Source organism: Panulirus ornatus, chromosome 7, assembly GCF_036320965.1.
Source record: "Panulirus ornatus isolate Po-2019 chromosome 7, ASM3632096v1, whole genome shotgun sequence".
Lineage (NCBI taxonomy): Eukaryota > Metazoa > Arthropoda > Malacostraca > Decapoda > Palinuridae > Panulirus > Panulirus ornatus.
The window spans coordinates 44,107,870-44,122,612 of record NC_092230.1 but is presented as its reverse complement, the minus strand read 5'-3'; the positions used below and the strand labels follow the sequence as shown (position 1 = coordinate 44,122,612).

The 14,743-nt window shown below is 38.0% G+C and overlaps 1 protein-coding gene across 1 annotated transcript in view; it reads left to right on the top strand.

The window, feature by feature from the left end:
* The first annotated feature begins 266 nt into the window (after positions 1 to 266).
* lt (vacuolar protein sorting-associated protein light) overlaps positions 267 to 14,743 on the top strand; it is a 51,342-nt gene continuing 36,865 nt past the window's right edge. Inside the window, exons 1-7 of the mRNA XM_071663652.1 lie at positions 267 to 503; positions 2,326 to 2,543; positions 4,254 to 4,406; positions 6,707 to 6,830; positions 8,575 to 8,773; positions 10,416 to 10,582; positions 13,832 to 14,065. Coding sequence (XP_071519753.1) covers positions 2,337 to 2,543; positions 4,254 to 4,406; positions 6,707 to 6,830; positions 8,575 to 8,773; positions 10,416 to 10,582; positions 13,832 to 14,065 — 1,084 coding nt within the window. The 5' untranslated portion in view covers positions 267 to 503; positions 2,326 to 2,336. The remainder of the gene's footprint in view (positions 504 to 2,325; positions 2,544 to 4,253; positions 4,407 to 6,706; positions 6,831 to 8,574; positions 8,774 to 10,415; positions 10,583 to 13,831; positions 14,066 to 14,743) is intronic.

Below are 14,743 nucleotides of genomic sequence, written 5' to 3'. Positions count from 1 at the left end.
TATTCGCCATTTCCCGCGTTAGCGAGGTAGCGTTAAGAACAGATGACTGGGCCTTTTTTGGAATATCCTCACCTGGTCCCCTCTGTTCCTTCTTTTGGAAAAAAAAAAAGTATGCTTGGGTAAATATATGCTAAAATTTTTTTTACAATCCCCCGGGTTTTACTTGCGTTCACATATCGAATCCCTTTTCCGGGTTCAGGGAATCTGAATTCAGATTTTTTTTCCCTGACTGAAACGCGACCTTTTTTGTTTACAAATCTCAGGTGACCGTGAGGAGTGGGAGGAAGAGGAGGAGGTGAGACAGGAAGCCACTCGTAATCTTAAAGTGTATTTATTACCTCGTGTCTGGTGATCTTGCTGTAATTGTGTTCATAGCAAGTTGGTTATGTGACCCCCCCACCACCCCCATTTGAAAGAGTTTTGACCTCCATTATATGTTGGTGTCATTAGTGGCCAAAATTAAAACGTGAATTACACGACTGGTTTCGTATTTGCTCGTTAATGTGAGTATGATCATTTCTTACTTTCCCTCTTCAGTATGATAATTTCTTACTTTCCTTGTTCAGTATGATAATTTCTTACTTTCCTTGTTCAGTATGATAAATTCTTACTTTCCTTGTTCAGTATGATAAATTCTTACTTTCCTTGCTCAGTATGATAATTTCTTACTTTCCTTGTTCAGTATGGTAATTTTTTACCTTCCTTGATCGGTATGGTAATTTCTTACTTTCCTTGTTCAGTATGGTAATTTTTTACTTTCCTTGCTCGGTATGGTAATTTCTTACTTTCCTTGTTCAGTATGGTAATTTTTAACTTTCCTTGCACAGCATGGTAATTTCTTACTTCCTTGCTCTGTTATGTATTCATTAACTTGTCTTATAGAAGAGAAAGTTCCAAAATAGGAACACTGTAGATGTTGGGATGACAAGCACATAAGTGGAATATCTACACTTAGAATATAATTGTGATTGAGGCGTATGATTTGTTACATGTTTTCCCCCCTGTTATATGTGATGTAAGGAATATGATGACAATGAAATGCTTGGTAAAACCAAGGGAAACTAATAGAAACCAGTGGAACTAAGGGACATTTTGGCTCACCTAACGTGTAGGCTGAGATATTTCCTTAATATTTAGTATGATACTCGAAATATGCGAAAGCAGTTATCTTCATCTTCCTCCTGCTGTATTAGTTGCTTGTGATAAGGGGCAGAAGTGCTACCAGTGCTGTGTGAAGATGCCATTAGTGCTTTGTTGGACAATTTTACACAGCATCAATTTAGGCCAATCTTCAGTGGAATTGAAACTTCAGACTCTTGGAAGATCTTCCCTTGAACCTCACCCACATCAACCGCATTGTGGTGACAAATGTGAGGTTGAAAAGAGTGTGAAGAACGGATGATTGTTCACCATAACATGACATTTAAACTTACTTTTGATTTTACCTAATAAAACTATCCAATCAGCATCACCCTTCATTTTAATTCAAACTTCAGTAATTGCAATTAGTGCCTCAGAGGATAGTCAGCTCTCAGGATAGTGACAATCCAAAGGATAATGCTAGACAAGAGCCATTCTGGTGAATTTTCATCCTAACCAAACCAGACTTATCCACATACTTACCCTGTCATTCTCACCCTTATCCTTACCAAGCTGCCACGAAGGAGAAGCTATATAGAGGAAAGACCAAACAACCGGTTATCCTTACATAACTTCTAAACTCAATCACAACCTCACCCACAACTTTCTTATCAACCTCACACCAGCTGCACAGGAGTCGATGTAAACATCCCAGTGGTGCCCCTTTGGCAGAGAAGACAGGCATAAACAGACTAGTGGTTCTCCACATGAAAAGGAGACTAGCATAGACATGCCAGTAGTACCCTGCAGGTAAAGAAGACTGGCATAAACATGCCAGCATTGCCCCATAGGACGATATTAGGAAACAACAATCTCTGACAGTTGTCACCTCAGTTGAACATTCTAACTCATGCACAGCCTCATCCACAATATTATACATTCGTCTCGCCTTTAACTCTAAACCTCACCAAGCTGTAACTTGGCATTGTGCAAATATGATAATCAGGATTTTTTCAGGAAGGTTATGTATAGCATTCAATTCTGAAAGTGGGAACATGCATGCAGTGTATGTGATATTAATAGATGAATGCTGTCATTAAGACTTTACACTGGGCAACCAGCTTCATACATATGGGAGCTTCTCATTGGATGCAGTGAATGGTTCAGTTGTTATTAAGTGAATTACAGCACTCTTTAAGTATTTAGTTTTCTTTGTCCTTTATTAGTCTTTATCTTTCCTTTTAGCAAGAAAAAAAATGGAAACCTCTGTTGCATCATCATCAGCGGCAGCAGAAAAGAATGAACCAGAGAAGGAGGTAGAAAAGGAAACAGAGGAGGAAGATTCTGAAGATGAAGACTCGGAGGAAGAGGAGGAACCAAAGCTGAAATATGAGAGGATCTCAGGAGACTTGAGGGAGATACTGAAGAGAGATGGGGCCTCCTGTATTGCTGCCAACTCCAAGGTGAGGAGCAGTGTATTCAAGATATGTGTGATTTGTCTCTATATAAACCATCTTTACTCTTAGTGAAGCAGAGTGACCTGTGCAGCTCTTCCTTGAAATGCCACAGCTGTCACATATTTTGACTCATATATTCATCCCACATATGCACATCCTTACTCTCTCCTTATAGTTTTCTAACCAGGTTGCAGTTGTATGCCAAGAGCATTCTGGCATTCTGATTTGTCTTTTGTCCAACTAAAATTCTGTGGCATGACAGTTTGGTGTTACAGAACATACTGAAAGTCATTAACAAAAGCCATGTCAGGATTTTTTTTTTCATGTTTGCCGAGGTGATGACACGGACAGCTGAGGCCATTATGAAGGTCATCCCATTAACGCATACAGTGCTTTTTGTAAAATGAAAAGTTACAATCTATTACATAAGTGTGGAAGTTCATGTTTCACTTCAACACATTTGTCATGCATTGAGGATGTGTACTAGTGATGTGAGAAGTTGTATATGCATGATCCACTCTCAGGGAACCAGTTTGCTTACCTTTAAGACTAATGAACCTGCCTCCATAATGCCATCCTTTTCCCAAGAGCCCCAGTGATTTGCCCACTATTTGATACCATACTTTTTATATCTTAGGTTCTTATTCATCAACCTTACATGAGAACTCAGACAGCTTACCTAGCTTCTAATGCAGTATTGACATCTTACCTTCTCTGCTACTCATTCTGAGGAGCTCCTGCAGTTCGTCTGCCCTCTGGCACTGATAGATCAGTTTCTCTTGCATCAATCTTTCTTATCAGTACTGTCATTTTTCTGCCATTCAAAGCTGTGACATTTTAGCATCTTTTTTTTTGACAGCTCCAGTAATTTGTAGACCTTGTAGTACCTATTTCAGCTTCTGTCTCACTATCCTTTCCCAGAAGTTTCATTGGTCTTTCAAGCTTCCAAAGCTGTTATTTCAGCTTCTCATTCGTCGTTCATCCTTGCATAGTTAAAACATTGGTACCTGATTTTTGACTATTTTTAGACTTGATCTTTCCCATCTTCATATATCTCTTAACCTTCCTTTTCATAGGTCTAAGCATCCTGATTTTATTTGTTTCTGTTTATTTTACCAAACACACCCTTCTAGATGTTTCCACTGTAGCTTTTTATTTTTTGCTTATATTTTCAGTCATCTATTTGTACCACATCTGTAAAGAGAGTGTAAGAAAATTGAGCCATTAGCTATATATTTTTCTTTTTCTAAGGCACAGTGCATTTAAAACTTGTAGGCATGTGAAATTTGCATCTGCATTTCAGTACCACATTAGGTCAACTAGTAAAGTGCAAAGAGTTGAGATGGATTTTTCAAGGATATATTCAATGAGGAAAGTGGACAGCAAGGAATGAGAAAGAAGATGGAGATGATATGTTGCAAATGAAGTGATTGTAAAAGTAAGATGCAAAGTCATGAAGTAATGTTGAAATATGGTGAGATGTTACCAATGAGCTACATTTGAGTGTATCAGGATAGATTTAGAAATAGCTCAAAGATGGGTGAATGATTATTATGTAATGATTTGTATGTTCTACATGAGTTAGCCTCCTGTAGTGTGGAAGAAGGTTTGTGTATAGGCAGTTGATGTGACTGTTATATATTATGTTAAATCTCAGTATAAAGTTTTAAGTGGTTGCAAACTTTATCATAGTTATTGAAGAAACTTACATTACAGCTGATCATCATTGGAACCAACTGGGGACGCATTTACGTGCTTGACCACCTAGGCAACAAAGTGAAGGAATTTGCTTCACATACTAACCCTGTCACAATGTTAGATATGGATGGAAATGGAGACTACATTGCTTCTTGTTCACATGATCGTAAGGTAAGAAATTAAACAAATAGATATAGTGATGGAAAGGAAAAGCACCTTTTATTTCACCTTCTGATTATTTCCAGCACCTTCTTGTTTATGTATTCATTAGGTAAGTATGAATGTTCAGGCACAATTTTACCAAACAAATGGGTTCCAATAAAATATCCTTTCATCGTTATGATGTTGCCTTTCATTGTACACTGTGCAGTGTTTTAGAATTATCCATGTTTAGGTACTATCTTTAACTCTACTTTTATTAACCCTTTAGGGATGATTTCCCTAACATATATGGACACTGGTAAGGATATTCTTTGCATCAGTTAAAGGCCTAGTTTTTCCACCCACTTTTGAAGGACCACGTATTTCCTTTGCTGAATAGAGATATGTATAGATGCCAGACATTACCCCAACTATAAGCAGCATGCAGAAAGATCAGTAAGGATAAGTTACCCAGAGATGATCAAGATGCTAAGACACTAAGCTCCCCCAGCTGGACCTCCCCCATACTGTGCAGTGTACGCAATTGAGAGTATATGTGGATCACCTGAGGAAAACAGCCAGATGTCATATTTTATACCTATCAGGGATCCATGAAGTGTAATTCTGAATAAGATGATAGAGGAAGATTCAGGCTCCAAGCAAAGGGAATTGATTTAGATTGTTCGTTTCACACACTGATCAAATGGTTTTGGTGCTTGAAGATTTAAAGGCCTTATTTCTATGCCAAGATTTGAATGTCTCTGTGGGATTGCTTTGCTGAGGTTGTTTAAATGACTTGCAAAACCTTTTGTATATGTCTCATATTGTTGGAACTCCACCTTCTGTCATAGATGACATCTAGAAAACTGTCATCCTGAAATGGTTAATGTTAACTTTGATAACCATGTACAGCCTTTGGTTCATATATATCCATAGCTGATAAACAATTTTGGCAATTATTTACTTTACCTGTGATGAGATGAAATAGGAAGAAAAGGTCAATATCAGTAAGGGCAAAGATGGGTATATTTGAAACTATAGTTGTACCGACTGTTTTGTATGGGTCTTGAATGCAGAGGAAAGGAAGAAGGTGGATATGATGATTATGAGGTTTGACATATTGATCATACAGAGAATGACAGTGTATGTGGGACGTGATAGGAAGCTTAGTCTAATCGAGAGGGCCAACAAGAGAGACTGAGTCGATATTTGTGTCAGAAGTGGAGGCAGCAAGGGGAAGGGAGAGACTAAGAAGGAGGTGAAAGGATGGAGTGAAGGAGGCTTTGGATATTAGGGCCTGAACTTGTAAGAAGAGTGAACTCATTAGCAAGAATAATTGATATTGCATATAAGGGGTTTTGTGAAGGCTGTAGGCTGAACCATGGTAGATTAAGCAATGAAGATAAACCATGGAATAGTCTGCAGAGCTTGGCGGTGGATATTATGCTTTGGTTGTGGAACATTATATTTGATAGGTAGAGATTAGATGTGTGTGTAAGTGAGGCTATTTTATTTGTTGATGGTGTTACCTCTCAAAGGCTGAAAGGAATTTAGGTAAAAATATTGTAGGTGTTGCTGTGTCAAGTGGAGCTTGTTTCCATTCACTCATTTTCCTTCATAACAGAACATCTCTACTGCTTGTCATTGGCAGTATTATCAAAGTGATTCTTGAACCGTATATATTATGTACATGAGTTATTGCAGAGAAGTAGTGTGCCAGTGTGATAACCTGACTACATTACTCATTCTCAACACTGGCAGTTTTTGACTAGAGGTACCCAGCTTTGGGTCTTAGAAAATAGAATTTTTACTTCAATGATTTCATATTTTCTGTTCTTAATTTGAGAGTTCCTTGTTCCTTACCAGTATACTACTTTTTTTTAATCATTATTTTTTGTTGCTTCAGTAAAATCATTTGTTCCTGATCCACTCCATTGAATTGGAAATAGGGTGTTTATCATAAGCAGATGGATTTTTTTTTGAAGAACAGTGAATAGTGGCTGAGAACAGAGTAAAGGTATAAACAAATGGAAAGAACAGATATGGTATAATTAGTAGCAAAGAATGAGTTTGCAGAATGGAAGCAGGCACATTAGAGACAAAAGATGAGATAGAAAGACTTATGGGAGTGAGGGAACAAATGACAGCAGCAATAACTGTATTAGATTCTGATTAGCATTTGCACAGAGTGAGTGCTTAGAGTTAGAATAACCAGAAATTATATTACAGTGAAACTTGCATTTGCCCCCCCCCCCCTCATGTAAATGGAAGCAATTAAAGATTATTAATATAGAATAAATAGAAGTAATGATTTTTTTCTGTTTCATCAGGTTGTCATCCAGGGTCTGTACACAACAGAGAACCCACTTATCCATGTGATGGATGCTCCTGTGCGAAGTGTGGCCCTTGACCCTGCTTACTACAAGTCTCGCTCTGGCCGTCGATTTGTTGTGGGTAAGCATTGCTTGTATTTCTTTTTGTGCATTATAAATCAGTCCAAAGAGCAAGGGTTCTTGTAGAGAATCTTATGCTAGAATGATAAGATTAGATTGATCTTGATTGGGGGACAGCTTTAAAGTATATTACACAAGTTTAGATATTTTAAACTAATGAGGTATGCCATGAATTTGTGAAAATCATATAAGGTGCCTGTAAACTAGCTCATACATTGATATGCAAGGAAGAGTATCATGCTGAATTCAGGTAATTGATGTTTAGCTATGCATATCAAAGTTGTGTTTTACAGAACAGATACGTCACTTGCTTACTGTAGGCCTTCTGGATGCCTTGATGTTTTCCAAAGAATAAGCCTGAAGTAACATAAGAACATTGGGTAGTCATAATGGCATTAAGTTTAGATTTCATCTTCATATAATAGTAGTGATGTGATTTATCTAGATTATAGTTTTCCCATTCCGTGCAACTCCAGGCATCCTCACAACCACATTATCTCTCGGTGCAGCTTGGAAAACAGAAAATAAAAGTGAATTTTGGGAAATACACTTCAAAAATTTGAAATTAAAACTTGATAGCTATGAAACTCCTTAAAAAAGCAAATGAAAATGAAACATGATATTGACTCTATGCTGTGGAAACAGTCACAGATTCTTCTCTTGAGATTTTCTCTCACCTTACTAGCAACCACAGAGCTGTGGGACAGACTGCCAGTGCCCAGATGATGAGATTTCTGCTATGAGTAACTAATTTTTAAATGTATAAACATAAAGGGGAGCATGTATATAAAGAATCTTATAATGACTCGCTGAATGGAAAATTACTAATAAGACTTCTCCAAGCATGACATACTTGCAATATCAGAAGAGTGACGTGTAATCATATATAGGAATTGTTTCATGTGTGAAGATGAAGATACAAAAGGAGACTAGTCTCACAAAGAATCAGTTGAGTGTTCAGTGAATAAAAAAGAAGAATCTCATACATTAGTGTGGAGGTTCATGAGTCGCTTTAACACACTTTACATGTCTGTGAGTTAAAGAAGATGCTGTAGGCTTTTTTTTTTGTTGGAGGCTCCAATCATGGACAAAAGTCCATGTCATGGCCAGTTCTTAATTGAAATATAGATAAGATTATGAAAGGTAAAAAAAAGAGACAAGGGCAATAATTTTTTGATTTTGGAGGAAGTGAAAAACCTGTATTTTAATGTGTGCCAGGTCATTGTTATTGGGAAAGACAAGAGAGGGTAGAGAGTTCCAAAGCTTTAAGGTGTTGGGAAGCAAACAACTATCAAATTGGCCTACCCTTGAGTTGCCAACAGCACCTTGATAACCATGTGACTCAGCAGCTTGCTGAGTGTTGCATAGTCTACCTAGTAGTGGGAGCACACACTCAGCCAGTTCTCAGGAGCAAAAACTAAAGTAATATCTATAGAAGAGGGAAAATGAACCAACATTGTGGTTTAGGGCAAATGGGTCAAGTTTTGATGTCAGCCTGGGAGAGTTTATAAGTTGGACTACTTTTGATTCAACTCTGTTAAGTAAGGATGCAGAGTTAGAACCACCTTAGATGTGAGAACAATACTCCATGTTCATTTTTTGGCTGTTGCATTTACTGACTAGATGCCTTCGTCGAGTTTCCATACTCAGACAGTTGAAGAAAAAGAATTCTGTACTTACTGAATATTTTACTTACTTAATTTGCTCATTAGAGAGTTTTTGAGATGCTTTGTAATTCTGTTCAGGTACAAATAAGGTGATCCTCTTTGAGAAGGTGTTCTTTCACCCATCGCGGTCCACAGTCCTCAGTGAAGGCAGTGGTCCTACAAGAGCCATGAAGTGGGCTGGTCAGTTTCTTGCTTGGGCTACTGACTCTGGTGTACGAGTAATGAACATGAATACTAAGATGGTCATTACGCTTATAAAGAGGGATCACAGTTTAGCGTAAGTAGATCATAGCTCATCAGTCTGACAAAGTATTTGATTAGTGAAGTAGGTTACTATGGAGGGATACAGTACAATGTAAGAGGATTTTTTTTTGGTAGAAAATGTGCAGATGTGCACAGAGTATATGTTAAGATGGCTTTGTTGAATAACTGAACAGGTATTACAGGTGTTAGTAGATAAAACAGTTATAGGTAGCAAACAGACATTTCCAAAGTACTGAGATGTTCTATATATGAACCAGAATCTTTCTAAGACATTTTTGTACCTTAAGCATGATAATTCCACTTCTTCTCAAGACACTTTTCTGCAGATGTAGTTACTCTGAATATTCAAGATATATAGTTAAGTGATTGTTACTTCATGTAAGGCTAAGGAATGATAGGAATGACAGCAACCTAGTGGACATTCTATGATGACAGTGACTTGGTTTGAACGCCAGGATGATAATGACCTGGTCTGAGATGTTGGGTTACAGTTAACCTTTGGTTGAGATGGCCTGGGCTTAGATGACAAAGACCAGGGCTAGATACTTAGCTAACAGGGGATTAATGTGACTGTGACCTGTTATGGCACATAGAATGACATTGACCTGTCTTAGGTTAAAGGTAACTGACCAGAGCAGTAGTGACATTGTCTGTGGCTAAGGATGGCAGAAAACTGGTCTGAGGCTCTTAATAAGATTGACAAGGTCTGGGGATCAGGTTCGTGACCTGATTTATGTCTTAACTGTGACAGTAACCTGTGATTTCCAAGGTAGTACTGTAACAAACTATATAGCTTTTATTTTAAGTCATAGATTCCCTTGCATTCTGTCAATGCACTTGGCTAGCATGTAAGTTGGAATGTGGGCTTGCTTAGTTCATCAAAGATGATCAGTAAAGTAAAGCTGTGTGGGATGTATGAGTGCATGGAGGGAATGGCTTTGAGAAGTATATATGAATGAGTTGAAATTCAAAGGTATAGGCTAAGGTTAGGGTGGAAAGAGAGAGAAAGGTGTTTCATTTATAAGGCAGATGTTGCATCTATCTATCTATTTATCTATCTATCTATCTATCTATCTGTTTCTCTGATGCACGTTCCCTCCAGGAACTCCTATCAAGGGGGTGGCCATGGCCAAAGAGTCTCCACTTACCCCTGTCTTTACATGTCTCCCTTGCAATCAAAATTCAATTAATTCCTCCACCATTTCTCTATCTCCAGAACTCTTCCATTCTGTGTCCTCAGGTCACAGATAGTTTTCTTTCTTCACCAACCTCTTTAATCATACTATTATATAATCTTATAAACTCTCCATCTTGCATTCTTTCCACATGCCCAGACCATCTCAAAGTATTACATTTCACCCACTCTACCAATCTGCAAGTCATTCTCTTTGCATTCCCTGTCATAACAAATCTATCATACACTCCTTTTATTACTTTCATTCCATCTAGGTATACCACATGCTCCTTTCATATAACTAATTTCCACCACCTGAATTCTTGACATCTGTCACAGTGGATCGATGAACAGATGTGCAAAGACTGGTGTGTGTAGGAAGTAGTATAAGATTCACTATGTTGTTTAGTAGGTAGAATATATAGAAAAATTTGGGGTGAAATTTTATGATTAAGAGTTAATTGATTTTCTCTTTGTGTAGCTTGCCATCTGATCAGTATCCTCCACACCTGTGTTGGCCAGATGACCGCACTCTTATAGTGGGCTGGGGAGATTCAGTGAAAGTGTGTCGGGTCAGGGAGCGAGCATCCAACCCTTCCCACTTACCGTGCGGCCCTGTGGATCTGCCATCACATTACCTTGAGATTAGTAAGTTATGTCACTTATGATGTTATGTTGTTATTATCATACTTAATCCTTGTTTCCTGCATCAGTGAGGTAGTGCTAGGAAACAGACGAAGAAATGGCCCATCCACTCATATACACATATATATACATAAACTCCCATACATGCACATGTACATAGATATACATATCAACATATACATACATGTACATACACATACATAGACATAAACGTATATACACATGTACATATTCATGCTTGCTTGTCTTAATCCATTCCTGACACTACCCCACCACACAGGAAATAGGGTCGCTACCCCCCCGCTTCAGCAGGGTAGTGCCAGGAAAACATACAAAAAAGGCCACATTTGATCACATTCAGTTTCTAGCTGTCATGTGTATAATGTACATCAAATATATTATTACTGTTATTTCATTATTATTCACAATTGCTGTTTCCCGCATCAGCGAGGTAGTCCCAGGAAACAGACAAAGAATGGCCCATCTCATATACACATGTACACATAAATGCCCACATACACACACATAAATACATATACATACACATAAGCAGACATATACATACTTACACATGTACATATTCATACTTGCTTGCCTTCTTCCATTCCTGTCTCTGCTCTGCCCCACAGGAAAACAGCATTGCTATCCCCTGCTTCAGTGAGGTAGTGCCAGGAAAACAGACAGAAAAGGCCACATTTGTTCACACTCAGTCTCTAGCTGTCATGCGTAGTGAACTGAAGCCACGGCTCCTTATCCATATCCAGGCCCCACAGACCTTTCCAGTCCATTGACAGCATGTCAACCCTGGTATACCACATCGTTCCAATTCACTTTATTCCTTGCACACCTCTCACCCTCCTATAATTATATTCAGGCCCTGTTCGCTCAAAATCTTTTTCTTTCCATCTTTCCACTTCCAATTTGGTCTCATGCTTCTCCTTGTTCCCTCCACCTCTGACACATTATTATTATTATTATTATCATTATTATTATTATTATTGTTATTATTATTATTATTATTATTATTATTATTATTATTATTATTAGTATCATCAGTATTATAATGTAAAACCTTTTCCTGTGTCAGTGAGATAGTGCCAGGAAACTGACAAAGAAAGACTCATCCACTCACATGCACACTTATGCATATACTTATATACACATGTACATATTCATACTTGCAAGCCTTCATCCATTTCCAATGCCACCCTGCCCCAAAGGAATCCACTAACACTCATTGAGTGAAAAGAAAGTGAGGAGAAGTATGAGAGCAAGTGTGAGACAAAGATAAGGATGATGCTGTCTATGGGTGTGTGTGATGTTTGTTAGCCTGTAATATTATGTGCAAAGTGTACAAAGGCAGATGCATAAAGAATTTTTTTTTCTTGAGCTCTTCTGCTGGATAGAGGGACATGGGATACTGGATTTACTTATGTACTTACAGATAAAAGTGACTGGTAAGCATTAGGACCTGCATACAACAGTGCATATCTTCATCAAGGTGATTCAGGACCTTGGATACATCTAGCTGGTCCAACATCACCCTCTTATCCTGTCACATAAAAATCCAACCTGCACCTTCCTCAACCTTGAATGATCAAACACTCCCATTAAACAAAGTGTGAATAATACTGAGTAATGTATATGACACTCCAATGACATTCACTCTCCATACTGCTAACATCAACTCAATAGCCATAAACAATCAAAATGCCCTCAAAACATATACTAGCACCAACTTTGGACAAGGAAAAGAATGTCTCAGTATCCTCTTCAGTCTGTTCATCCACCCCACCTTAAACAACACCTCACCTCCTTACTCATCCACCATTTTAAAAACAAACATAACATAGATACAAACCACACAAATCAGAACAATCACTGTTTGCTAAGCAACCGCACATATTCTTCACCTACACAACAAAACAAAATTTCTTCCAGTTTATTCACCCTGTTCCTTGCAATACTATTAGAACCTTCCCACATAAACTACTTCATAGCCAGCTGCCAATACCCAAATAGAAATGAAATGTTTAGCCCTGCCTCACACTTCAGTATTCAACACTAGCAGATCATGCCCTTCCCCAGTACACACATTAGCAACAAAACTTATTCACTCTCGGTCCACCTTTAAATTCCACTCCACCAGGCATGCACCCGTTTGAAGCCACACTCATCAGGCATTTATAAGTTACACTTTCTTTTACGCATTTTGGACACCATTCATCTCTCCAGCATTACAAGCACTGATCTAATATTTCAGAAGCAGTAAACTAATATGTAAGTTTGTGTAGGTCTGTATATATCTCTAATGCCTGTTCCCTCCAGGAACTCCCATCAAGGGGATGACCACAGCAAAAGAGTCTCCATTTATCCATTTCCTTACATGCTTCTCTTGCATACATCATTCCACACATTCCTCCCCCATTTTTCTCCCTCTTGGACTCCTCAACTCTCTTTCCCATGTCACAGGTGGTCTTCCTCTCACGCCAACCCCTTTAATTATACTATCCTACACTCCCCTTATAAAATCACCCATTTTGCAATATTTCCACATTCCTGAACCAAAGAATTATATTTCACCAACTATTGCACTCCATAATTAATTCCCTCTGCATTCACTGGCATACTAAATCTCTCATACACCCTCCCTCATTATTTTCTTCATTTCAGCTACTCATACCACATGCTACTCTCACATAACTCATTTCCACAGCTTGGATTCTTGACATCTGTGACTCATCCCATGTCCATATTATGGCTGCATAGTCAGGGTTGGGAGGACTATGCTGTCCCTTAATCCTTCACATCCATATGTACACCTCTATCCTTCATTATTCTGTTAAGGGGCTAAATGACTCTTCTACCCTGCACTGCTCTATCCTATGACTCTCCTTCTGTATCTCTAAACTTAACCCAGATAGCTACCAAATAAGGCTTTCTCTCAGCATGAATGTTATGAGAAAGATAAAGTGCACTTGAAGCATGAAACTGATCATTTTTAATGATTCAGCTGTTTACAGCATATGCTTTCCTTGCCATTTTCTTGACAATTCTCTCATTAATGGTTAACCATTGAATTTATTACTTATTCAGTTTTTGTACATATTTTGACATATTGTTTATGATTTTAATGGTTATTTCTCAATAGATTATGGAGGTTCTACCCTATTCTTAAACCTTTTTTTCTTTTTTTTACTTTATTAGATTTTACCTTTTTAATGAATTTCCAATATCTTTCCTTCTCATCAGTTTACATGTTCACAACTGACTTCTATGTGTGTGGTGTGGGGCCACTGGATGAGCATGTAGTGGTCTTGGCTTACAATAAACAAACAGATCTTTCGCTGGCCAGCTTAGGGGTAGACTCTCGTAGACCACAGATGCGTGTTCTTGAGCCCCTGCAGAAAACCTTTGAAGAGATTTCGAAGGATGTGCTTGGTATAAGATGCTATCAAGAATATAAACCAGCAAACTACCACCTAGGTATGTAACTGTTTTTTAATATGATATCTTTTGTTTGCTGCATATAGCTTGATCCGACAGTATCTTTGATGCATCTGTTTTTATCCCACTGTCTAGATGTATGCCATATCTCTCAATCTGTCTTTCTATCTATATCTCTGATGGTTGTTCCCTTCAGGCACTCCCTCAAGGGGGTGGTCATAGTTTGAGCAATAACTTATCATTGTGAATTCATAATTTAAGTAACCTTTGATTTCTACAAGAGGAGGATCAATTCCAGTATATATAATATGCAGCTTACAGCCTCAGTATTTTTATTTGGCTCTTCACATCAAATGCATCTTTGGCTTCCATGGGTTGTTAGTGTAGAGTCACTTGTAAATATTCTGGTATTACCACACATCACATTTCTTCCATAGATCTCCCTTGATGTAAATGGGATGTGTTTGTAGATAGGGTTGTTTTAAGGTAAATTATTAAAAAATCAGGGATATGTCCATTAATGAATGGGATTTATTCCAGGACTCATTCCCAGACTCAGTGTTCCAAGTTTTGCATGTTTTAAAGAAAAAGAAGATGGTAGAAATGTATCTTAGGTACATAAAACTGCTGACACAGTATATAGATGGTAAAACTCATCAGTTCAAGCTGTTACTCTCCGCATGCAAAGCAGTTGATGTAGGATGATTGTAGAGTAAG